The sequence below is a fragment of the Fusarium keratoplasticum genome, chromosome 3 (assembly GCF_025433545.1).
Source record: "Fusarium keratoplasticum isolate Fu6.1 chromosome 3, whole genome shotgun sequence".
Taxonomy (NCBI): Eukaryota; Fungi; Ascomycota; class Sordariomycetes; order Hypocreales; family Nectriaceae; genus Fusarium; species Fusarium keratoplasticum.
In genome coordinates this window covers 589,283-613,976 of record NC_070531.1, presented here as the reverse complement: position 1 = coordinate 613,976, position 24,694 = coordinate 589,283, and the positions used below count along the sequence as shown (strand labels likewise).

Sequence of the window (24,694 nt, the reverse complement as noted above, 5' to 3'; positions counted from 1 at the left end):
CCCGATTTACCTCTGTGGTTATGAGAAACAAGGTGAATAAAATTACTCTATGAGGTTTTAAATTACCACATGAAGACTTGGCACTTATCTTAATAGACGTATCTGTCATCCAGGATCATCTGTCATGTATGTGCGATATCTTCCTTGAAGGCTTCTGAGGTGTACGAGAACATAACGAGCGGCATTGTCATCCAGTGGAGCCTCCATAGAAAGCCCAAGCATAATCTAAACTAACGATATGCTTAATTTACACAAGCAAAACTCAGCCACCCCTGATCCGAATGTTCCGGGAGCCGCACGGCCCCTGTATCGGGGACTTCACCAAGTCCGACATGTAGGGCAGCCAATCAGATTTGAGTCTATACGAAGCCTCAAGCACGTCTCATATCTACTGAGCATTCGATGGAAAATGTCCTTTCTATTGGCCTGCGGAACGGCGTAAGCTGGCGCCCTCCTGCTCCAGCGGTTCCGGCTGGTTGAGGCTGAGTTGGTCCCGTAGCAACCGACGCAGCGTATGACGGAGATCAAACCATCAAGACACGTCATCAGTCATGTTCGCGCTGAGATCCATCAAGTACATAAGCTATATCAGTTGCCTTGAAGACACAGCGTCCAGCATCTCATTCTCTTCTTCACAATAGGAACACTACGGAGGCTCCCAACCTACTCAGCTTCCATCCCGAATCGAAAATGGCAAAAAACTATTACAAGTACGAGCCTTCTCTGGCAGCGGCCGTCATATTCATCATCACATTTTCAGCTTCGTCTCTTCTGCATGCCTTCCAGATCATCAAGACCAAGACATGGTTCTTCATTCCCTTCTTAGTCGGTTCATTGTGTGAGTCTCCAATCACTGGCAACCCTGTGATTGGCAACTTGGCAGCTAACAGAAAGACCTTTAGTTGAAACGATCGGCTTCATCGGACGAGCTATAGGCGCCGGAGAATCACCCAATTATACTTTTGCCCCATATGTGATGCAGCATTTGCTGCTTCTCCTTGGGCCGACTTGCTACGCTGCTTCTATCTACATGATCTTGGGGCGACTCATTCGCTTGCTGGACGCCGAGAGATACTCGTTGATCAGGTCGAGTTGGCTGACCAAGTTCTTCTTGATTGGAGACTTGCTTTCTATCGCACTTCAGGGCATTGGTGTGTATCCCTTCACGGTGCTGCCACAAACTTAGCTTACTGACCCTTTGTAGGAGGCGGAAAGGTCGTAAATGCCGAGACCGAAAACGATCAATCGGCTGGAGAGAATATTATCATCGCCGGACTTGTCGTACAGATCATTTTCTTCAGCCTGTTCATGATTGTCACCTGTCTTTTCCACTTAAGAATCAGGAAGAATCCAACTGCGAGAGCCGAGACTATTAGCACCCGCTGGGAGCTGTTTCTAGTCGTCCTGTACATCACCAGCATCCTGATCCTAATCCGCTCTCTCTTCCGTCTGGTAGAGTACGCCATGGGCCACGACTCGGAGCTACAGTCCAAGGAGGTCTACATTTACGTTTTGGATGGTGCGCCCATGTTGATTGCCAGCGCCCTTTTCAACATTTTCCATCCATCTAAGTACCTAGTGGCTGGGAAGCAGCTTATGGATGGGTCGGACTCTGAGATGCAGTTGGCAGATTACAGTACCGCCTATCGGCCTGTTGTTTAAGCTTCGGATGGGAAGGGTGTTGGTCTAGCGGTGAATTGATGAGCAGACTGCAAATGGCGTAGAAGGTTGGTGGGAATATGGACTTGGGTGGCATAGATGGGACACGGGAATTCGGTTCAAGGCTCAGTTATAGTGCAAATAGGCAGGGAGAATGACAATTACCAACAGAGCAGACTATCCTTGAACGTTGAGGGCCTCCACCGGGGGTTCTGATAATGTAAATGATGTCGTCTATGGTACGAGGGCGTATTAAAATTCCGAAGCATCCGAGATACGGGCTGCAACGGTGCCCCGTTAAGATATCTAGTTAGCAGCCGAGGTCTCAGGTTTCTGGCCCCAAACAACCTTCTGCTTGAAGTACCCGTGGTGCTTCTCGGAACGCAACTCGCGTCGAAACTGGTCAATATAGAGTTGAATCTCATCTCTAGACCAGCCCAAAGTGTGAGCCATGAACAAGACGAAGCCTTCGGTATCAGTCTCGAGACCATATTTGGTGTATGGGCCCATTTCCTTCTCGATTGGATCCGAAGACCAGCCGCCAATAGGGTTCTAGTTCACGAATTAGTTGAGACTCAGTTTTGAGAGGTGATGTCCTCACCTTGAAGTCGAATTCTTGAATGTTGATAAAGCCGGCTTTCTCCAAGGCCTTCCTCTGCGTGCCGTCCTCGACCACCGTGAAGCTTGTCCCTATCTTCTTGCTACCTTCGATAAACAACTTTCCCCACTGGCCCATGGCAGAGTTTCCGTCGACCGTGTTGTCGTCGCTGTTAATGTTGGAGGAGGCCTCGTGACTTTCGACCCATCCACCGGGTTTGCATACCCTGAATGCCTCAGAGGAGAGAAAGTCCCAGTCTCTGATGCTGCCCATTAGCCACCTCATATGGATGTAATCAGTAGAGCCGGACTTGAAGGTCCATTCTCGAGTACAGTCTTCGATCTCGCTAAGCCGTATCGTTAGGCAAGCGTCAAACGCCTATTTAAAGAGCCACTTACAACCGCAAGTTAGGCGGAACCCAGGAAGGTTGGATGGGTGAAATATCTGTTCCCGTGATTTCTGCGTCAGGGTAGTCATCGGCAAAGTCACTAACGACTCGTTAGAACAAGGTAGATGGATCGGGCGGAGTATTGCTCAAACGCACATGGCCCAGATACCTATTAGAGACAGGTTAGCCTCGCGTCCACTAACGATAGTTGCTGTCGTCTGAAACATGTAGGATTTAAGAGTTCGTACCAGTTCCACACCCAATATCAATGGCTTGCTATCTCAACAATTAGCGCTAACATGGAATCTTGCATGGTTAGCTTACATAGACCTTGTTTTTCTCCAACGGTGCCAGATGGAGTTTGTTTCCAAGCCCAAGAGTAAGAATATGATGGCTACATTTGAGGTCAGATTGTTGCTAGTTTCTGACCTGGGAGACCAACTTACGTCACGTCCATCAATTCACGCTGTGGTGCGTCGTTGGAACCCCTTGATGGGCATTAGCGACGCTCAGTTCATAAACACAAAGGAGGTACTTACCAATACTGCGCATTTCCCTGTTCACTGTTGTAGGTTCTGCCGTGTATCGTCCTATACTCTAGGATGCTCGAGGTGACCGACGCTGTCGAGGAATTATTGTCGGCGTCGACGATGGAATCAGCATCGGTATTGCCAGGCTCTTTCTTCACACAAGGTTAGAGATCAGCGTGCCTGTTTCGCTGTGAGATCAATCTTCACAAACCTGTGCAATTTCAGCCCAGTGCTCAGGGGGAAGAATGTTGCTATCCCCGGGGGTTTGGCGGCTTGTAGCTTCATCAGACATGTTGGACGAAGAGTGATAGCAACTCAAACAGTTTGCAAGTCTCGCACTATAAGCCAGATAGTAGGTAAGTCTTGGAGCAAACGAGTGGTGATGGCCGGTTAATATATCAAAATGACGCCCAGGGCTTCGGATGTAGTGGTCTGATACGTGCGGGGTTGGCTTCGAGATGCATAATCGAGCAGTTCTGCAACGGTCACTAATCCGGAACAAGAAGGTGTAACGTCATGTTCCTGGTTCAACAGCAAGCCACCGCGGCAAGTTGAAGATGACATTCTTGACATATGAAAGTATACAAGGCTTACAAGAAAGTCTCTCCATTCTTCAACTTTCCGTCGCCCCGATAGGTTCAGGGTAGTGGAACTAGCTGGATTTCAAGCCAACCAATCAGAGACTCGATGAGTGGGCCGAAATGTAAGATTTGCTGCCCGATCTCACTCCCAGAATATGCGATTGATGCCTAAACTCTGGCCACTAGGCACTGAGTTTGATGTTGATAGACTGAAACACTCCTCCTTTCCACTATAGAAGGCTTTGTTACCATTCGTTGTGGAGTCCTGTCCTCCCCCAATTGGCCTTCATCCAGGGCATTCACAGAATCCCGCACCAATGGCCCCTCGAGATGTTATCGATGAGTTCCATCGAATCCTCTAGAATGATGTTCCCCTTCGGTTGATCTTCGTCCCAGAGATGAACATCGTGGATCGATACACCATGCAAGAATACCTCCGACCTCAAGTCGAAGCTATAACCGAGGAGGGGGTTGAAGAGCGGATCTGGCAAGGCGCAAATCGGGAGAACGTGGTGGCACGGCTCTTGTCGGATATTGTGCAATATGCAATACTCTCTCATAGATGGCTTCCCAAAGATGAACCGACATCCAGAGACATGATCGATGGGACCGCCACAGGGCTTGGACGAGAGAAACTTTGGAACTTTTGCGACATGGTGAGCACACTTGAAATCATGTTGGCTTGGTCGGATACCTGTTGCATCGACAAGAGCAGTAGCGCTGAGCTTGATGAGGCTATCCGATCCATGTTTAGATGGTACCGGAACTCGTCCATTTGCTTCGTTCACCTTGCCCGGACCACTTCACTTGAAGATCTACAGTCCGATGAATGGTTCGTGAGAGGCTGGACCTTGCAGGAGCTCTTAGCGCCGCGAGTGACCAAGTTCTTCGACAAGGAATGGCATCCATTGGTTGATGGATCAAACCACAAGGAGAATTCGGAGATTCTTCAACATGTCATTGCTGCCACCCGTTGCCCAGAACATGCTCTGCGCGATTTCACACCAGGACCTTTCAGCGTCGGTGGGCGCATGTTATGGGCGGCAAGAAGAAAGACTACCCGTGGTGAGGATATGACATATTCCATGATGGGAATCTTCGACGTGACACTTCAGACTGCATACGGGGAGGGCGCAGAACGTGCTTTTGTAAGGCTCATTGAGAAAATCATGCTGTCCAGCGGCAACCAGTCCGTCCTAGACTGGAAAGGTAAACCGGCTGCTTCACACAGCTCCAAGGCCTTTCCTCCTTCTCCTCGCAGCTATCTCGGACAGATTGGGTACAACTCTACCCGGAAGCTCGACATGTCTATAACAAGCATCGGCCTGCGGATCCCCCTTCTCATGCTTCCCCTCAACAAGCCAAGGCTCCTTGGACGCACAAAAGACGACCATCAGCGGGTCAGGTTTTCACTTTCTGACGAGCGCATCTCTTCGCTGGTCAAACCCATCACCGTTACCATTTGGAAGGGGTGGTATAGGAAAGAACAGGACTGGGCTCTTGGAGTTTACAACTACATACCCCCTTATGGGATTCGGTACAACGGACTCCCGGGGATTCGAGCACAGTCAGTGGCATACCTTCTCTGCCGCCAGGGCGCACCGGACATTGGTGATGCCCAAGCCCAGCATGGAATGAAAGCCAAGGATGATTTCCTGTTCTACTGGTGGAGAAAGATGCCAACGACGCATTTTATCACTTTCACTGTCAATTCGATTAACGAAAGCGAGGTCATGGTCATGGACAAGGACTTCTTAGAAGTGGTGCATTTGTAATAGTAAGCCCAACGAAACCCAGCAGTTATAGACGAGCCACCTTGACAGAAATACTCAGGCTACATTCTACTAAACAGACGGTCTGTGGCTTACAAGGAGTGACTCGGCACCAGCCATGGCGCGTTGACTGTCATGCCTGCCATAACTCCTAAAGCCCGATGAAATCCGTGCGAGGTCCCTCGGCACGTTTTCGACGCGGACAGCAATCTGTGAAGTGAACCAAGCGACGATGTTGTTTTTGGGCGCTTGCATGCCACATAGTGAGACACTCGGCGCGGGATATCATTCAAAGAGTGATAGACAGTTGAGGTGGCTGAGACATCGGGTGACGCGACGGCGAGAGAGCGTATAACTTAGCCAGCAACACCTTTTTGGGGTTTGCGCATGGAGAGGCTTGGGCAGCTGAGAACTACATGTAGGTAGACACACCTTATGAGGGCCAATAGGATTGCTGGGTAGTGGGATATGCAGCAACGCCATCTCAATCGCTGGCCTCTGCCGCGTTGGAAGTAGAAGTGCTATGCCAAGTAGGTGAGGAAAGAGAAAAGAGGGGACTGACTCAACTGGACTTTGGACATATTCACGCCTCTTCAAAGCAGGGCATGGAGCGTTGGGTCTGGGACGTCACTGCTAGAAAGAGGGGACTATCCGCTGGGGAATCGGACTGGGATCCGTGGCAAAGGTCTCCTGCAGGCACTCAGAACGTTACAAATTGATGAGTACTCACAGAAATTAGGGTGTATCAAGTCGAGAACATTGTAAATCTTCTTTCAATGTGATCCATTAGATCAAATTGACGATGTGACGTGCGACTAAGTAGATCCTCTGAACCGCAAGCATGCCCTTCACGGTATGTCAACCACAGGCTAATTTTGTCAGTTAATACTTATTCAGGCACCTAGATACCTCCTTGCAAAGTGTCTTAGGAGAAGCTTTTACCAAAGACGCGTCTCTTTGACCGGCTGCAGCTATTTCAGTCCTCGGAGCTTGTTTCGGAGAACATGTGCTAATGACACCCTTTAGCTGAGCTGCAGCCAATGCGGTTCAGCCGGGCCGTGGGTTCCTCACTGGCTATGAACCGCTCAATACTAAGCCTGGCTCCCTGTTTTGGTAGATCTGAAAGCTCGTATCTGTATGTTCGCGTGCATGGTGCGGGATGCCGGGGCCAGGAAACGCGCGTTCACCTTGCATATGGAGGCGCGACAGGCAATCATATGTGGGCCAGTCTAACTTGAGGCTTGCTGATATGGTGGTAATTTGGACCTGATACTTGAGCACATTGCTTAGACTGAGCTGGGAGGTGGGCATTACGTTATTGGCGACAACCATGCGCCAGTCAAGTCAGTCAACAAGCGGGCCGGGCCGTTCCACAGCAGCTAGCCAAATGCCAGAAAGGCCCATCCGCATTCTGCAAAAGAATGCGGGGAGAGAAAGGCTCCATTGTGTAACTACTGCGCCGGGCATCACCCCATTGGAGGCTGGATCAGGGAGGGTTGAGCAGGTCCGTCTTTACAGCTGCTATTCTTGGCTGATCGTCGACGTAGATCAACATGATGGAGGGATAGAAACACATCACTTTAGACTATCAAGAAAGGCCATCTTCAGTTTTAGTGGTGACTGGCGTTTTCTCGACGATTAAGCTTCAATTGCCTCGCTACAGAATAGTCAAGAGGCTGTGAGACAATGAGGGATAAATTACAAGCTCAAATTTGATTTCGGCCGAAGATCAAAGTATTTACTCAGCCATCATGTCATTTTTGCTAACTGCAACTGACGGTGGCTAGCTGAAAGTAAGTCCCTCACCCCACATTACATGCCGGCATTTACTTGCCATGAGGTTGACTGGCCCGACCCGGTGCCGTGCAACGCAGGCATGCACAGAATGTAGGCCAAGTATGGCGCTTCTGCCGAGACGGCTTTCAGCTTGAAGGTGGGGAGTCCTAACAGGCAGTTACTTGCTCATGAGCTCAGTTGCTCGCGGAGAGCCTAGAAAGTCGAGCTGCATATGCACGAGTAAGACATGGGGAAGTCAGCTATTTCCAAAAGAGCCGGATGTCGATGAAGGCCTTCACGATGCAACTTTGAAGTTGTTGCAAAGCTCCTTTCATGAAGTTCAGCAAGGGGACACTCAGTATATAACGGTGATTACATCCTCGATTTATCCTGCAAGAATCAGGACCATCATCCCTCTCTCTACCTCTAAGAAGCGACCTAACTATTTGACCTCCTTCGCCCGTCTACCTTACAAGTCCCCAAGTTCGTATGCTGCTTCCAGCAACAAGATGTTTACACATGTTCTAACTTCAGACATGGAGTACCACCGTCATGTCTGACGACTTCAGAATCTGGACTGAGCCCAAGAGCCACTCTCTTGAAGGTCACATCTTCAACGGTACTCTCCTCTTCAACGGCAACGCCATCTGGGGCCCTCGCAGTTGCCACGACAACACCGTGGACCTGATCAACGCCCTCAGCGATGCGGATCCCCGCTTCACCATGAGGTTTGAGAGAAGAAATAACACAAACGAAGGTCACACACGCTTCATCAGCCTCCGAGTCGACGGAAGAGTTGTACTGAACAAACTGAATACTCATGACAGCATGGACGGGTTTGTCATCGCTGTTAACACCGCTCGGGCTGTCGCTGGCCCCCCTTAAGTGATGGTTTAAGCTTGTGTAGCCAAGGCAGTGCTGCGTTGGGGAGGAATTGCATGGCCTTGGTGATAAGGACCGGGTTGAGCGGTCATTCAACATGGCTTGCTTAGATAGCGCTCGGTGATGCTTACAACAACGCATCATTACAAGTTGAGACACCTTTTGGAGTTGATTCGCTCGTTAAAATTATAGTCTACTTAGGTAGCAGCAAGACAATGCCCTGATTCACTCATTGACCAGATATGTTCCTAAAGCCAGAGGCAGAGCGCTGAGTTCGTAGGGAGTGCCTGGTTGACCTAGTCTTAAGACTTACACAACACATGCCATATAAACTCAGTAGACCAAACATGATCAAGGCCTTTCAAGTCTTATGCTTAAGATTAGTCGTTTATGTAAACGACCATGACGTAATGTGGTACCGTGCACAGGGGATAATGTAGCATCCCGAGGCATCCGAGATATGCAGGACAAGGCATTCTGAGACTGGGCGCGCTGTTCATTAACTGCAACGCCGTCCTAACTTCCCCTTGAACTCGGAAAATCTAATTGATGGTCTAAGCCTTCCAGTAAAGTCTGCCGGGTGCTAAGCCACGATTGTCGTCGTCATGGAGCGACCCTGATTAAGAACCGTCTTGCCCCTGATTTCGCGCCGAGAAATGCACCCAAAACGCCAATATTTTCCATTCTCCTCTACCTATACTCCTGCTCCTCGATGACGCCCCCTTACTCCATGGTTCTGGATAAAGTCGGGCAGCCAACGGCCGACAAGACCCCATGTCCCCGGACCCGCCCCCGTCCCGAGGGCCGATCGCGCCGGCGACATCACAAATCCAGAGGGGGGTGCAGACCCTGCAAAGGCCGTCGGGTAAAGGTATGCTTTTTATCTAACTGCAAGAAATAACTGAGAGACTAACAAATCACCCATTCAAGTGCGACGAGGTTCGACCCGCCTGTAATAACTGCACCAAAAGGGACGTCACTTGCGAATACTTTGACACCTGGCGTTGTTTGATCAATCGCCCAGACGCATCACCCAAGATTCTCCCTCGCCTAAATCAGGCCCGAGATGACTCTACAGCGTCACCGGCGCCTTCCACACTGACAAACTCTTCGAGCATCCCCAGCAGCTTAGTGCCCTCGCAAAATCTCTTCCCAGAGGGCGTTGAGACCCCGGAAGACCGCTTGCTGGATCTTCGTCTGTTCTGTCACTATCTAGAGATGACTACACGGTCGACCGACGTGCAAATGTCCTGGGCGTTCTGGATAGTGCAAGAAGCATCGCGATCACCGTCCGTCATGGATGCTCTCCTCGGCTTTTCGGCCTTCCATCTGCGACGCCACCACAAGCACGACGAGGCTCTGCGTGACGCCTCGCACAAGTTCATGGCTCGTGCGATAAAGCGTCATAGGGAACAACTCAGAGCGGGATTCAACGACGCCAACGCTGCGAGCATTGTCGCGACTTGCGCTTTGGTGACTTTCCACTCAAGCGTGAACCATTCATTGCTAAGTTCAGATGGTGGTGGTCATCGCCTGCCTGTTCACTGGTTCCGATCGTTTCACATGACGATGCAAGTCATTCGAATGGCACGTTTCTTTAGCCCGGACTCAGATCTCTGTCGAAGACTTGCAGGGATTGACAGGCTCCAGCACGAGATTATGGAAAAGGAAGTCGGTGGCAGGTTCAACTTTCTCTTTGAATATATCGATCCGTTGGGTCCTTCAGACGAGGAATCTCTGTTGGCCTATGGACAGGCCGTGGCTTTACTCTCGTCACTCTACTGCAACTTGGAGCATGCAACGCCCCTGCTCTTCTTCATCACCGTGTCACCTCGATACGTTGACCTCTTGGCGGCCGAGGACCCCAGAGCGTTGGCCATCCTGGGATACTTTTTCATGCTTGTAAGAAAGAGTCGACAATTCTGGTGGGTAGATGGAGCCCCCGAGTCCGAGTTTGCCACCGTTATGGCATTATTACCGCACCGATGGAGGCCGGTGATGGATTGGGCCGTGTTGGAGTTTGCCCAGCAAGAGCCTTCCGCTTAGGGCCTTGATTTCACTCTCAGTAGGACGTAGGCCGAACCCGGAATTATATTCAATAAGCGTATCCAAGTCTCGATCATCTGGCTCACCTAACCTGTCAAGCGCTGGGCTTCAACTATAATACATAACACATTGTCCAACCATCATAGCATCGTATCCCAATGCTAACATAGCGGCCTATATCTAAGTTTCAATACTAGCTTGGTATGACAGGGCCAGGACACAGCCATATTAAACTCAACCTCGAGTCTAGCCCATTTCAGCCTTGCACAAACAACCTACCCTAGTAACCTCCTAGATAACCCGTGCGTTCTATCATGAGATATTGAATTGACGAACTGTGGCTACGCCTAAAACTTCTACCTTGTCGATTTCATCCTTACGAGCCCGAATGATTATTGCCTACAATGATGACAAGAAGCCATCAGCCACTTTACTATCTTCAACGACAGGTCTGCGAGAGGACATCAGCCACAATACCAAAAGACACAGTTATTAATACACCACGGCATTAAAGTCCAATACCATAACAAACTGTAAAGTAGTGAAAATGTAACGTGCTCTTTGCTATAGTTGAAGCCCGGCCCTCGATGGGATGACTGAGCTAGCAGATAGCAGTAAAAATGTTGTGGGGAACAAGTTGTCAAGCCAAGCGTTGCGGAGGGGACTGGGCAATCAGAGGGAGGGAATGAGTCGTTCACCTCGAGAGAACTCTCGTTCGTAGTGTGGAGCTCGATGCATGGCAGGCATGCACTAGCAGGGCTCATTTGAGAAACTGCTGCAGTCCAAGAATTGGTAGGGTTATCCAGCTGATACCTCAAAAGCCTAGGGTGGGGGTAATTCGTCATGTAGTGCTAGAGGGGTTGCATGCAGGGTGCTGAGTATAAAGCTATTAGTTATACTTAATCAAGAAGGATTACATCCATTGAGGCAGCATGAATAAAGCAAACAAAAAGGTAGCGGTAGGTAACTTCGTACTGCGGGGGTTGCATGAAGACCAAACTCGTGTGTAGGATACAGGGGTAGTGGCCGCTTTTTGGATGCTCAAGGCACCAGCCAAAAACCTGCACCCACCACCCTCATCGCTTCACTTGCAGCAGAGCTGAAAACAAGACCTTATCATTGCGGTCGCCAAGGGCTAAGCCTTGTACCGCCCTGTTTTCAAAAACCTGTTTTCTGGTAGCACGGCATGGAACCGAGTCAGCATGGGCTTCTAGAACTGCAAGCTCAGCCAATGGAAGGTCGCACATTTGGCAGAAGCCGCCTTACCCGGGCGTTGGGCCATGCACAGTGATTTTCAACCTGCGGTGTAACAGCCAAGTGAGGCCCTACAAGACCTGGCTATCTTGGTGCGTTGGTCCCCCCGGCTCAACATGGACCCTCGATTTCCCCAGACTTCTATCAAAGGCTCCATAGCCGAGACCATACCCAAACCAAACATGGTGGTGACCCTCCCCCGCAAGAACCTTATCTCTGTCCCTGGATGCAGTGCTTCTAGACTCAATAGCCAAGACTAACCCGCAGCGACTGATAGCCAGGCTGTCCGCCCAGCCCTGACAACAAGTGTGACCATGACCCTCCCCCGCAAGGCCAGCTCAAGTTGGGCGATAACGCGCGCCGTAGAAAATGCAGATGATCCCCCGCACAGCCCAGTCGGAGACTCACTCTGCCTCGATGCCGCTGCCTCGTGGCGTGTTTCAGGCGCCTTGCGTTATCATTCTGCCATGAAAGGCTTTCTTTATTTCAGCAGAGGTATTATAATCCCAAACCCCTCCTTTTGATGGCCACGACCTCGTGAGTCGCAACTCAAACAATGGCTGGACTTCAAAACAACGCCTACGCTGCCGTGTCGATCACCTGGGGAGCGGCCCTCATCGCAGTGATCCTGAGGATCTACGCGCGGCGACTAACCAAGCAGGCCTGGTGGTTTGACGATTACTTTTGCATCTCTGCATTTGTGAGTGTGGTTGTATTATTAGTGGAGCTTGCACTTACAGTCTGAAGGTGTTTGGTAGCGCGTACAACAGCATCATCGTCGTTTGTAAGGCACCCGACAGCTCATGCTGATCGTCAGTATTGACCCATTTAGGGACTGTCGACTGGTATCTCGGCCAGGAACTGGATCCGACCCTCTCCGGTCAGCAGAGAGAGCACATCCTCCTGTACAACAGGCTCCTCATGCTGTGCACAGAGTACTGCTACGCCTTCTCCATCGCGTCATCCAAGTTCACCATCCTGAGCCTCTACTGGCGCCTCTTCAAGCACTCCTCGATCAGGCTGCCGATCCAGATCATGCTGACGGCCTCTCTCGCCTGGATCCTCCTCCGAATATTCATGGTCTCGTTGCAGTGCATCCCGCTCAAGTACTTTTGGGACAAGTCGGTCGATGGGCGCTGCGGCATTGACGAGTCGCAGTTCTTCTTTGGGACAGTTTTGACCCATTTTGTCATGGATATTATCATCCTGATCTTGCCAGTTGTTGAGGTTGGGAAACTGCATCTGCGACTTGGGCAGAAGCTGGCTGTCATTTGCCTCTTCCTGATCGGCTCTATGTAGGCCATTCCGCCCATCACTTGATGTGCAGTCAGCTGACGATCCAGTGTGTGTCTTGCCTCGATATTCGTCCTCATCGAGTCAATAACCTATGACGAAAAGACTACACAAATGCCTCGCGACGTTGCCCTCAACTTCATTTGGGGAGACGTCGAGGTCAACGTCGCCATCGTCTCTTGTAAACCAACACTTCCCACCTCAACCTCCCGTTCCATAGCTAACCCAACCCAGCTTGCTTCCCTCTCCTCCGTCCCGTCTTTCGCCGCATTCTCCCCCATTCCTTCCTCAGCTCCTACGGTAGCCGTCACCCCACCAGCCGAGCGACGCGTAGTCACCACATCAAGCTGGCCGCGATCCACACGATACGGACGAACAAGGAGAAGGGAATCGACGAGTCGAGTTCAACGCATCAGCTGGGGGATCTGGAGCAGGGGTATGGGGCTGAGCCGATCCAGACGGTTATATCTAGTCACCTGCGCAGCTCGCGGAGCTCCAGCAGTGGAGAAGGGGACATGGAGGGGATACATGTGAGGAATGATATGGTGGTGAAGGTAGAGCCGGCGTGTCACATGAGAGGATGATGCCTTGAGTGCTTAAGATTCTACGAATATCAACTGCTTTGTTCTTACGTTGAGTACAACCCTTATTCAGTGAACCTAACATCTATTTGAGGAAATTGCCTTCCAAACTCACTTTATTCCCGGTCTTCCAGATTCAACCTGCAGTGGAAAGGCCGCATGTTTGTTTCCAGCATCGAACTGTATCATGGCAAACCGATACGATGTAGTAAACGCGGCAAGTAATGCAAATGGAAAGATACCTGGCTACGTAAAACTAACAAGAGCCATGCTAGTTGCTTAGCCGCACGTCCTAAAAATATGGCGGTACACCAAGTATGCCGCACTCAGTTATTCATGGGGCAATAAAGAAGATGCCGCCATGCAGCTCAAGACACAGAGACGGACCCTTGCCAGCCATATGGTGCTGCCTCTTCAGTACAATGGCTCAAGAGTACTCGTTGCTGTCTCCGACGTATGAATTCGATCGGCTGGCGGCCATTTCAGGATTTGTGAAGCGAATCGGCGAGGCTACCCACGACAAGTACCTGGCAGGGTTGTGGGAGAAGACCTTGTACCAAGACTTGTTATGGAACAAGCTGAGCCACCCAAGCCTCAGCTTAGCTGGCATTGTGGCTCTCCGCTCTCCGTCATCTGCGCCTCTGGCGCCGTCGTGGAGTTGGGCCTGCTGACCTGGCGCCCACTGGTAGGGGTTAGTATACTGCTACTTTCTTGGTGAAGACGGCCAAATCCAACCTGAATATGACGAAGTTGAAGGCCGGAGGGATATTATTGGCTCCAATCCCTATGACTAGGTCAAAACTAGTATAATCAAGATTAGCACCGTTGCCAGGTACCTTCCGTGGGACGGCGAGTATCGGCTCACCAGTGAGGGAGAGAACATCAGAATGATGTGGCCCGCGAGTTCCAGGTACTTTGCGACCTGCGGTCTGGACTGGAAACTCCACGAGGGCGGCGTGGCTACCACGTCTCGGCCATTCACCGGAGGCTTGTTCTTAATTCTGCTGTCGAGCTCCTGGTCTGATCCTCATGAGCAAAATAGTAACGCCTGGGAGCTGGCATTTAACCCGGTACCATTCATGCCAAGAATTTATATTTGCGTGGGGGTCTTTACGTTGCGGGTTGCCAGCGGTGGAGATAAGGATCTGTTCAGGAGCTCCCACGTCGAGACATTTGAAATTATCTATTACATGGAGCTACCTTGATCTATCTGAAGCCCACGGACTTTGGGTATGGAATGGGGTGAAATAACTCTTCGATATAGTGTTTATAATTGGTTTGGGGTGTGGGATGTGGTGTGGGATTTAACCAGACTGCTACCCGCTATGTAGAAGATGGGTATTTACCTGAGTCACAATGGCCCGTTGTTGCAGTAATATCATTACTCTCCAACTCAAGTCCCTTCACTCCATTAGAGCTCCTCCTGCAAGGCGTTGGCGCACTCCTCAATCATCTTCTGCGCACCAGGCTCCAAGATGTACTTTTCTGCGTTGGCCACAGTCCGGTCAATAGCCTTGACGTCGTCCAATTCTCCAATATCCGCCTCAACCCGCTGTCCAAGCATCTTCCACTTCCACACGCCATCCTCTTCGACATAGTCGGGAAGTCCGTCGCCGACGTTGAATCTCCAGTACTTCTTGCCCATCGGCCTGGGAGCAAAGGCGTTGATGAGCGAGCGGAAGAGAATGTTTGTGATGTCGCTGTTGGTGGCGATGCCGGCGATGCTCTCGGCGAAGCCTGCCACGTTGCGCACGTCGCCGACTGATTTGGCTGCTGGAATGCCGGTTCCGATGCTGAGGAAGCAGTTTGTTGAGCGAGCAGGGCCAAAGACACTGAGGATCTCGTTCCACAACCTAGAAATGTGAGACTCTAGCTATATCTACACAAGGGAGTGAGGGACTCACCATCCAAGGGGGTTGTTGGCTTGGAGCCCACCATCAAGGAACTCGTGGCCATCGACCTTCAGGGGAGCAAAATACATGGGAGCGGCAGAGGTTGCGCGAGCCGCCTCCCACAGCTTGATTCCTGGAAGAGCCGACTTTTCCAGAGGGTTCTCGTAGGAACGGAACACCATGGGTGCTTGGTTGTTTGCGCCGTCTCTCTTGGTGGCCATGACGAAGCTATCATTACCATGCCTTGTCAGCGCGCTACCGAAAAAAAAAAAAAAAAAGGACGGGAAGTTTTGAGCCACTTACACCTTGCAGGTCTTTGCAGACTCCTCATCAAGGAGAAGCACTTCGTCAGGGTTTCGACCGAGCTGCTCCCGCACAAGATCCTTGATGCACCCTTCCAGAGCAGTGGCGTCCCACTTGGAGCTGGTGGCTATCAGACTGGCCTTTGTCCACCGCTTGGAAGAGAAGACAATGTTCATGAACTTTCGGTAGCTAGCAAGGCAGTCTTTGACTGACATTTGCAGACGTCCAAGCATGATGGCGATGAAGCTGGCGACGACATTAGCCTTGGTTCAACGGAAGAGTAGAATAGAAACAACATGCCCTCCCGTGCTGGTACCACCGATCAGGTCAAACACCTCACATGGCTTCTTGCCTGGAGCAAGCTTCTTCATGACGGCATCGAGATGCATCAGGGCCGCAACGCCACGAACACCGCCACCATCTGTACAAATTAGCGGCAGTAATGGAACGGACACCATCTTTGCGTCTTACCTAGCGACAAAACACGCAGGGGCTTATCACCGGCCGACGTCAACATCTCAGCACGGAACAGAAGCTCCTTGGGAGGCGTAGATATTTGCATAGAGTCCGGAAGGATGCTGCTGTTGACTTCCTGGAAGACCTCCTGGATACTGAGTACCGTCTCCTTTGTCTGGCCAAACTCGAGGGGATCTCGAGCAACCGGCGCAGCAATGTCGAGGACCAGATAACCCGTTCGGGCCTTGATTTTCCAACCCGCGAAACGGGCACATAGACGAACTGCGATGCAGTTGCCATCCTTCACAAAAGTCAGTCATCAACTCAATCCAAGCAGTGAGAGAAGGATGAAAGCTCACCTCGAGAAGTCGGAAAATGTCATGATCCTTGGTAAACTCGACACCCTCCTCCTAAGGACGGTTAGTTCTGTCTTTAGATTTATATAAAAAGAAAAGTCATCTAGTAACGTACCCAGTCATACTTGTTGCTTAGGAAGCGATTCTTGTGACTGTCCCAAACAAGCTTGATGCCATCCTTGATTCTAGGCTGCTTCGAGTACTTATTTTTGAGGATGGCAATCTCAAACCAAGTCCAGTTGCCGGCAAGCTCATCATCGCAGAAACCTTGATCACGGGACTCGGCTACCAGCCTGAGGCTGTGGATTCGCTCGATGGTGTGTGCATCGAGGGGCTGGCCGACAATTAACATGAGCTGAGAGAGGCCTGGTTAGGCTGGCATACCTGTGTATGGAACCAGATGGCATCTTCGATCTCGGGACCAGTACCCTCAAGTTCCTTCTTCTTGTAGCAGGGGACGGCATAGGTTCCCGCAGGAAACTCAACAGTGGTGTCGCCGGGGAGAACGGGGAGTTCTTCCAACTCGGAGGCGGTAAGCATGATGAATGGTGGAAGTGTAGATGTGGACAAAGATGAGAGTGAGCTGTGATGGTTTGAGGAAAACTAGACTGGGCCCAATCCAAGATTATATATAGTCTCGTTCTCGTCTAGAAAGGGTCATCGTCCGATGATCTCACTCTTGGCAGCGCTAGACTTTCTCTTCAGCATTCCTATCTGCAACGTGGCTGCTGCCCTTGGCTGGCTGGACACGAGAACCATTGCTTCTCCTAGCAGTTCGACCCGCCACTAAGCAACGGCCCGCGGCCGTCTTGCCGTCTTGCCAGGTCTAGACGGTTCGCGGGGGGGGGCTGCTGTGGACCTTGATCCGGCACTAACGAACACGCTATTGCTTTGCGGCTGGCTATCGATCCTTTTCGAGGCCATTTGACGCACCTTGAGGTCTAGACTACTGCTCAATCAGGACATGTGAGGCCTCTTGACCGAGTCAAAGCTCAGCTCAGACATTGACACAATAGCTCGCTCCCGATTGTTGGCATTTTCCCCTTGAAGGTTGGGAAAAGTGCGCCGGATCGCTTGTCTGCGCCGCTCACTTATTAAGTACGTTAGTATCCCTTAAGCTAGCAAGGAGCTCCAGTCCGCACCTCGCCCCAGTGTTATTGGGATAACTAAAGTGTGCAGTAAGAATGATCTCACCTGTTAGAACACTATATTATGAGTACTTACTCCCGAGGCAAGACTTGGTGATGATTAAAATATCTCATCAAAAATAAATGCAATTGGCCTGAACCCCATGGAGTGACCTGGTTGGAGCTCCTTGCCAGCTTGAGAGATAAATAATAAATTAGTGTCGCACTGTGCATGCTAAAAGGACCAAGGGCCAGGTAAACAATAACGAGCAGCAGGGTAAGCATATAGCTAGATTACTAACGCGGTTGTTTCCCGAGGCCGTGAAGATCATGCCCACCCTGCGATAAAATTTGTTCATCCTTTAGTTAGTCTCGGATAACCTCAAACACAGTCTTGCCTAGGCCTCCCTTCCCGTCATAAGTTAACTGGCATGCCTCCCGCACCTTTTTGATATCCCTCATGTCCACCCTCGCACCCACCACTGGCAATAGCTTCCCTTCTTCAACATACCCCGTAATTGTATCTAGGTCCTCCGCGTTTGGATCAAGGAACCAGTACATATATGTGACGCCCCAGCGACGTGCTCGTAGTTTACGCAGCGTATCGCCCGCGTCGAGGTACATGCGCCCGAATAACGGGATGCGAGGATTGTCGGGTCGTTGCATGACAGACGACTCCTGCAGGGTTGCGGCGGATGGTTTCGTGGAAATGGATACAATCATGCTTGTGGAGGGAACCATCAGGGAGAGGAACTGCATAGATTGGCCAGTTGTGTCAAATAGAAAGTCGACGGAGTGTTGGGGGATGATCTCAGTGGGATCATGTTTTGTGTAATCAATCACTGCCACCGGACCAGGTTAGCGGAGTGAAATCGATGAGCATTGGTACGCACCCTGGTCTACGACGCCTTCGCCAAGAAGCTCTGCGACTTTTGGAATCTTGGACGTTGAAACCGTAGTTATGACTTTGCCGGCGCGGAAAATGTTCTTGGCAAGTTGGCACGCAAATGTTCCCGTCCCGCTCACTGAACAGAATCATTATCAGTACTGATTAATAAAGGGATGATACAACCTACAACCGGCGGGTATGAACACTGTCTTTCCTTCTAGTGAGCCATTATACTTCCTAAGTACCTGCAGCGCCGTGACGCCGGCGAGCGGCAACGATGCAGCATCACTGAAGGAGAGATTCTTGGGCTTGAGAGATACGTAGCGCTCTGCACATTTGGCATACTCGCTCCATGAACCTGTAAAATCATGTCAGTTCTCATTCATCATCATCGTGTTCATCATCGCCACGAGCCAATGCCCAACGGCACTCAGCATTACCTCGGCCGATTTCCGGCAAGCGTGTGTAAACCTCATCGCCAACTTTCAAGCCTTTCACATCTTCCCCTATATCCACAACTACACCCGAGGCATCGTATCCAATCTGATATGGAAACCTTGCGATGGTCGCATTAGCTTAAACTTTTACATTCGGTGGGTTATGAAAAGTTATCAATGAACTCACTTTTCCTCTACTGCCGACTTAAACACACCGGCAGCCTTCTTCACGTCCACAGGATTAATGCTCGCTGCATGAACTCGTATAACCACGTCCGTCTTCTCCGTGACCGTAGGCCGAGGCACACTAGAGAGCTCATACCGAGATGGGTCAGTGTAAGTCGGCGCTGTGATGGCGAGCATTTCCATTGCCATTGTTGCGGCTTTTCAGCAGTTGAAGGGGGGGTGAAAGCTAATGAATGTGGTAAACAATGAGAGAAAGAAAATCAGCCTCGAGAGGTCCAGGTTATCATAAATATGTAAAGAAATGTCCGGTTTGCCCTCATCGCCACCACGGCTTGAGATCAGCGCGTGTGGGGCAGCTGAGTAAACTCCGCTTGCGGAGTTCAGGACCATTCCAAGACGGATTTCATTTTCGTAAAGATGTGCCGAGGTTGGTGGCCACGGACTTCAGCTTTCCTGCAATGCCGGTGCGTCGGTTCAACGCCACGTCCGTCGGGGGTTCTCTGTCCCCAGGGAGCTAGCCAGATCGGTGATGCTGCGACTAAAAGAGTTAAGCTGCACGGGTCGGCGTGACGGGTTGAATTAGACATTCTCACTATTACAGTGGCAAAAGTTAAAATCCATTTCAACCTCGGCACAAATTGAATATAATTTAAAAGTTTTGCATTGGTATAGAATGTTCCTGAAAGTGAAGTTAGAGTCCGACGGAGGCGGGCCTACTCTAGCCGACGGAGTCCAGCCACCCCCAGCTATCGGGCCTTGCTCTGATGATATCTCTATCTTTATTGTATTGTCCAGCCGAGTATCAGCCATTGTTGCCATGCCGACATTGTCAGTGACGGAATACGGGATTTATGATTTGGAGTCCGCCGACGGGGAGAAACTTAGCAACGCATCTCACCGAAACAGATGGCGAGACGGGCATGATAATTTCAATTAACGGCAATTATATATTGGCTGGCGGAGACGGATACAAACAAATTGCCGGTTACAAGTCCGCTCTTAGCATTGTATAAATAGTGCATCTCATCGAGGGCGCTGAAGTTATTACGGCAGTTGCATGCCACATACCTCATCTCTTTACCACTCTTTCGCCACATTTACTACATTTTTAAGAAACAGAAAACCCTGCATCTTGTAGCTGGGATGATAAATCTAAAAGCTACATCACGTCATGCCTGCCCCTGTGTGTTCAAGACCTCCCTCAAGGCGTTGCTGAAAATCCTGGCACTTGCTCTGTTAGCGGGCTTGTGAAGACCCCATGATGCATGATACATGCAATGCAGATTCGCATCACAACTTGTGAGATCCCATCTAGCACTCGTCAACCGAGCAGAGGTAATGGATCGAGCCCGAACAAGCAAAGTTCCAACCGTTGCAGTACGAGGCGGGACCGTTTCGCCCCTCACAATGACCAATGATCTTGTTCCGATTTCCCGCCCGGTAGATGTTCCTCCCGCTGCCGTTGGGCACGAACTCGTAGATTATGCCGCCGTCGCAGGGATTGCACGGGCTGCGCCCATACCATACGCCGTCCTTGCGCTCCATGGAGAGGTTGCAGCCCTTGCAGCCGTCGTCGCCGACGCGCTTGATGGTGCCATAGGACCACGATCCCGGGACAGAGGGATGGAAGCCAGTGTCGCAGGTGCCCTTGATGAGCTCGAACTTGACCGCTCCACCCAGAGAAGGCAGGAGAGCCACAATCAGGGGAAGAGGTCGCATAATGGGCGCGAGAATGGAGGACCGAAGGAAGGATACGTTTAGAGAATGCAGAAGCTCGGAGAACTGAGCTAGAAGACGGGTAGAGGGAAGGTCTGTGGTATTGTGGTGCTGCTGTCGGGCAAGAGCCTAATAACGAGGAATATGCTGGTTTTATATTCTCTTGGTTCTCGTTAACCGAACCTGAATTGGCTCTGAGTCTTGGCGAGGGGAGGTCTGATTCTCCACAGGATGCATATACATGCTTCTACTTTCGAAAGAGGAAGTTGAAGAACACACCCCTGCCTGCAACTCAGGTATCGTGATGAACTCTTCACTATACGCGGGCTCTCATGTAACAGAACACTCGTTGTGAAGTTTCAAGCCCTTATGCCATAGGCCAATAATGATGGATCCCTCTTCTGCGCAAGCGATCTTCAGGGCATACCAATCTCCACACCCACGCCTTGGCATTCCCCAGATATGGATCTGTATGATAAGGTGGTCCTGCGGTGGCACTCACTCGTAAAAGCACAACAGATTTGCTTGCCACGAGGCCCTGCGCCGCATGTCCTTCGCCAAGATATATCCCAAGGTCTAGCCAAGGCTCCTGCATGCCCACTTCGCCTCCAGGCATCCATTGATGCTGGATTCTCATACGAGGAAGTTGGTATTCCGAAGGATTCGCCAAACTCACAGGAGGATCAAAAGGCAACCCCAGTCTCGGCCCCAGGTCCCAATCCCACTCTCCCTCAATCGCAGGGACTGCACGTTCCCTTGAAGCGGAAGGTTCCATTCAATGCTTAACCGACGGGCCGTCGCGCAAAGTGCAGATCAGTCGATGAACCGGTACCGCAGACTCGATTGGGCGCTTTACGCGAAATAGCATTCGGCAGTGATTTAACAGAAACGATCAAATAAGTACACGGCTATGCTGGCGCCAAGAGAGGCTGCGCTGGCCTCCAAGTTGAGCGACCAAGTCACCGTGAGGTCGTCGCAGCTGGAGACGAGCCGGATCCCACATCCGTTCCGAACCTAACGGATCACGAGGGCAAATGATTGTTGAGTTCCAAGGTTATCAAAATGCCAAGGACGGGATGCTGGCCATGGCCTGCTCCGACGGCTTGTATTAACATCCTAAGCAAGGTTTGAAAAATATGCATGGCTTAAAGAATCCCTATATTTGTTATCTCCTCTCCCTCGCCTAATCGTTCAACTGTGAGCCATACTTCGTACAACCAATCCCCAAGAAACTCAACAAGCTCGAATCGGGGTTGGATTGTGTCGCCATCTTGAGTAACATATGAATATTTCTCCCGGCCAAGGTAGTTTCTCACATCGAGCTCCGTACCCGAGTTATCGTAGTAGAATTCCATCAGCAGTGGTTCAAGATAATCCGCCGATAATATTTCTGAGTAGAGTCCTTCGATATTGTCTCCTTGCCAATCTCTGAGCTTGTTTTTGAGAATCGGCCCCGTTGGAATGATACGATCCCACAGGACACTTTCTCGTTCCTGAGCTCTTGAGAGAAGCCCGACAAGTAGGAGATGGGAGCACAAATCTCCATCTTGAGGCCCATAGAGAAATACTGCAGCATGGACAAAAATAGTATTCCAGCTCGAGAGGTTGATGCTTAGAATCTCCTTGTGTGGCGATATACGCCGGGGCCCAAACTTGTATTTCTGCCCCGTTTCAGGTTGAGTTATCTTCCCCAATCGTAATTGGAGAATTCTTTCACGACCATGCATATTTCCAACAACGTCATGATGTCGAAGAGTGATCGACTTTTGCTCAAATGCCGCGGGATCTACCTTCACTACGCCACCCAGTTAGCGTTCACAAATTGATTATTTGATCTTCGATAACACACCTCCCGATAGTTTCAGCGGCCTTTCATAGTGAAAGTTCAGTGGCTTGTGAGTCCCCACAATTTCCACCACCTCAGGCTCGGCTTCAGGCCTTATCATCATCAAGCCTGTGGATCGATGGCGGTAGTAACCGTTGGTGTGATCCAAAACAATCACGGGCCGTGCAAAAGATCCCGTGCCCTCGTCAATGCGGCAATCTAGGACCCCCAATGTTACGAATTCTTCAACGCCATGAGGCTCCCCTTTTGAGATAACCTTCTGGACATGAAGCGTGACCTTGACACCATCTTGGACTAGGCCAATGTCTGTTTGGGCTGTCCATCGATGGAGCTTGCAGCCAATGTCGAATGCAGACGGCTGGGATGCAAAAATGTGACCCGATTCCCTGTGCAGTAAAATCGAATGATCTTTCGATGTGGACTGCTTCAAAATCTCTTCCTGTAGCCTTAGAAACGCTTTGCGTCCCTCACCGTATAGCAGTGGCATGTTTACCTGAAACAGCCCCAACAAGCAGTACGCCATGTCCTCTGTTCTTGTCGTGGTTCGTCCAGCAGCCCAAGTCATTCTCTGGCCGATGGGATATGTCTCAAGCGGTGTCTGCTGTCCAAATTTCAACACGTGCGGGTCTATGCGAGTGATCTCGGAGATTGACTTTGCCAACTGGTCACGGCGACCGAGAAACTCCCAGGAAGAGGTGAAGAATCGAACATCGCTTGGCGCGATGAGCTCTTGAAGAGTCCAACCTCGAGTGAACCAACGGCTGAGCCCAAGAAGCGTAGCATCGGGTATAAGTATGTCCTCGAGATATGCGTAGCAAACTCTGGAGCGTTTATACCATGCATACATGGAGTTGATGGCCTCTGAAAGTTCTGCACTGCTACTCTTATCGATGCAACAGGTATCGATCCAGATATAGGTGTAGCCGTCTGATGCCGCTTGTGCAGCAGCACCTAGGACCTTTGAAGCACCGCGCCGCTCTCGCCAATTCTGGATGGGCCCAGATTCGAGGTCCTGGAAGAGAACCTCATCGTCACCCCAAGTGTGTGACAAGATGGCATAACCTGGAGTTTTCTTGCCGATAAACGTCTCAAGTTGAAGATTCCGGGTGTGGAGGAGCCGCATTTTATTTAGGAAGCAAAGGTGCCTGAAGCATTCTTAATAAAACTCAAAATGAAGGAGGCTCCCTAAGGGGAACAAGGTGAGCCCACGCAGGGTGCAACGCAGATGAGAATGGAAAAGTGAGGTCACCCCAAGATGGTTCAGCTTTGGCCTCAAACCACTCAAATACCAATTCGAAGCTTATGTAATCCACATGCTCATTCATCCCTAGCCCACAGCATAGCAGAACAAAGAAATAAAGAGAGTGTTAGGGACGCGTTATCATAACTCCGCCCTCTAATTGGTCTAGTTTTCTAGCTTTCTGTATAGATACTTTACTGAAGTCTATTACAAAATCAGCCCTCAGCACCTCAGGGTAGGTCTGGAAGCCCAACCCGCGTCCCCGCTAAGTCCACCCCCGTCAACCTTGGACCTGTGACCTATTATGTGCGAAGGATAGCAACGCGCTAAAATCATGGGCCCCACAGATAGAGCCTGGGCTCGCTTATCGTTATTAAGGGGGCCAAGTCGAGGAACATCACTACACGCAAACGATGCCGGAACGGAAGGAATGCGAGGCACACTCCTTTGATTAACTCCTCTTAGACCGTCGAGCTGCAGTAGCAGACAGTGATTTAATGAAGGCGTAGAGAACATCTGAAATGACCTACGGCTGCAGTGGCTGGGTCAAAAAGGCTCGAGCTGGAGTGGAAGTGCTGCTTCTGCACTGTATTTTCATGCGTACTTGTCTTTCTCTATTTTAAGTACCTTCTTTACTCTTATTTGTTGATAATATAGCGAATGTGTCAAACCCAGAAGTCGCTACCGAGGCTTTTATATAAATAGCCAAGTTCTAGTTATTTATCACACACTATAAGTTCAGGAGATATGGACGATTTCGAGATAAATAACTCTGTCTCATGGTCTCCAATTGTTATACTAAAGCCAACTGAGAAATTCTATGCCTTCTCTTACCATATCCACGGGTCCAAAAACGGACTCGGCCCAGCCTTCCCTTAAGGATGTT

The 24,694-nt window shown here is 50.5% G+C and overlaps 10 protein-coding genes across 10 annotated transcripts; 5 read left to right on the top strand and 5 right to left on the bottom strand.

Moving 5' to 3' along the window:
* Positions 1-690: 690 nt before the first annotated feature.
* On the top strand, positions 691-1,662 carry NCS57_00357300 (uncharacterized protein; the record flags this gene model as incomplete). Its single annotated transcript, XM_053053563.1, has 3 exons — positions 691-838; positions 903-1,151; positions 1,205-1,662. The coding sequence occupies 3 exons, from the start codon at positions 691-693 to the stop codon at positions 1,660-1,662; spliced, it is 855 nt and encodes a 284-aa protein (XP_052915723.1).
* Positions 1,663-1,965: 303 nt separating this feature from the next.
* On the bottom strand, positions 1,966-3,467 carry NCS57_00357200 (uncharacterized protein; the record flags this gene model as incomplete). Its single annotated transcript, XM_053053562.1, has 9 exons — positions 1,966-2,211; positions 2,261-2,603; positions 2,656-2,745; positions 2,802-2,814; positions 2,894-2,921; positions 2,970-3,039; positions 3,092-3,133; positions 3,185-3,327; positions 3,387-3,467. 9 exons carry the CDS (start codon positions 3,465-3,467, stop codon positions 1,966-1,968), a joined length of 1,056 nt encoding a protein of 351 aa, XP_052915722.1.
* Positions 3,468-4,154: 687 nt separating this feature from the next.
* On the top strand, positions 4,155-5,531 carry NCS57_00357100 (HET domain-containing protein; the record flags this gene model as incomplete). Its single annotated transcript, XM_053053561.1, has 1 exon — positions 4,155-5,531. One exon carries the CDS (start codon positions 4,155-4,157, stop codon positions 5,529-5,531), a length of 1,377 nt encoding a protein of 458 aa, XP_052915721.1.
* A 2,325-nt stretch (positions 5,532-7,856) lies between these two features.
* NCS57_00357000 (uncharacterized protein) lies at positions 7,857-8,189 on the top strand (the record flags this gene model as incomplete). Its single annotated transcript, XM_053053560.1, has 1 exon — positions 7,857-8,189. One exon carries the CDS (start codon positions 7,857-7,859, stop codon positions 8,187-8,189), a length of 333 nt encoding a protein of 110 aa, XP_052915720.1.
* A 673-nt stretch (positions 8,190-8,862) lies between these two features.
* On the top strand, positions 8,863-10,232 carry NCS57_00356900 (Zn(2)-C6 fungal-type domain-containing protein; the record flags this gene model as incomplete). Its single annotated transcript, XM_053053559.1, has 2 exons — positions 8,863-9,057; positions 9,117-10,232. The coding sequence occupies exons 1-2, from the start codon at positions 8,899-8,901 to the stop codon at positions 10,230-10,232; spliced, it is 1,275 nt and encodes a 424-aa protein (XP_052915719.1). The 5' UTR covers positions 8,863-8,898.
* A 1,810-nt stretch (positions 10,233-12,042) lies between these two features.
* NCS57_00356800 (uncharacterized protein) lies at positions 12,043-13,363 on the top strand (the record flags this gene model as incomplete). Its single annotated transcript, XM_053053558.1, has 5 exons — positions 12,043-12,186; positions 12,234-12,270; positions 12,319-12,781; positions 12,830-12,960; positions 13,014-13,363. The coding sequence occupies 5 exons, from the start codon at positions 12,043-12,045 to the stop codon at positions 13,361-13,363; spliced, it is 1,125 nt and encodes a 374-aa protein (XP_052915718.1).
* A 1,408-nt stretch (positions 13,364-14,771) lies between these two features.
* Positions 14,772-16,907, bottom strand: NCS57_00356700 (PNPLA domain-containing protein; the record flags this gene model as incomplete). Its single annotated transcript, XM_053053557.1, has 8 exons — positions 14,772-15,213; positions 15,265-15,480; positions 15,556-15,801; positions 15,856-15,976; positions 16,027-16,312; positions 16,371-16,421; positions 16,483-16,701; positions 16,752-16,907. The coding sequence occupies 8 exons, from the start codon at positions 16,905-16,907 to the stop codon at positions 14,772-14,774; spliced, it is 1,737 nt and encodes a 578-aa protein (XP_052915717.1).
* Positions 16,908-17,860: 953 nt separating this feature from the next.
* On the bottom strand, positions 17,861-19,195 carry NCS57_00356600 (alcohol dehydrogenase; the record flags this gene model as incomplete). The annotated part of the gene is made up of 5 exons (XM_053053556.1): positions 17,861-18,336; positions 18,388-18,519; positions 18,571-18,741; positions 18,824-18,939; positions 19,008-19,195. 5 exons carry the CDS (start codon positions 19,193-19,195, stop codon positions 17,861-17,863), a joined length of 1,083 nt encoding a protein of 360 aa, XP_052915716.1.
* A 1,122-nt stretch (positions 19,196-20,317) lies between these two features.
* NCS57_00356500 (uncharacterized protein) lies at positions 20,318-20,725 on the bottom strand (the record flags this gene model as incomplete). Its single annotated transcript, XM_053053555.1, has 1 exon — positions 20,318-20,725. The coding sequence occupies one exon, from the start codon at positions 20,723-20,725 to the stop codon at positions 20,318-20,320; it is 408 nt and encodes a 135-aa protein (XP_052915715.1).
* A 1,142-nt stretch (positions 20,726-21,867) lies between these two features.
* On the bottom strand, positions 21,868-23,691 carry NCS57_00356400 (HET domain-containing protein; the record flags this gene model as incomplete). The annotated part of the gene is made up of 2 exons (XM_053053554.1): positions 21,868-22,517; positions 22,572-23,691. The coding sequence occupies 2 exons, from the start codon at positions 23,689-23,691 to the stop codon at positions 21,868-21,870; spliced, it is 1,770 nt and encodes a 589-aa protein (XP_052915714.1).
* Between the last annotated feature and the right edge of the window lie 1,003 nt (positions 23,692-24,694).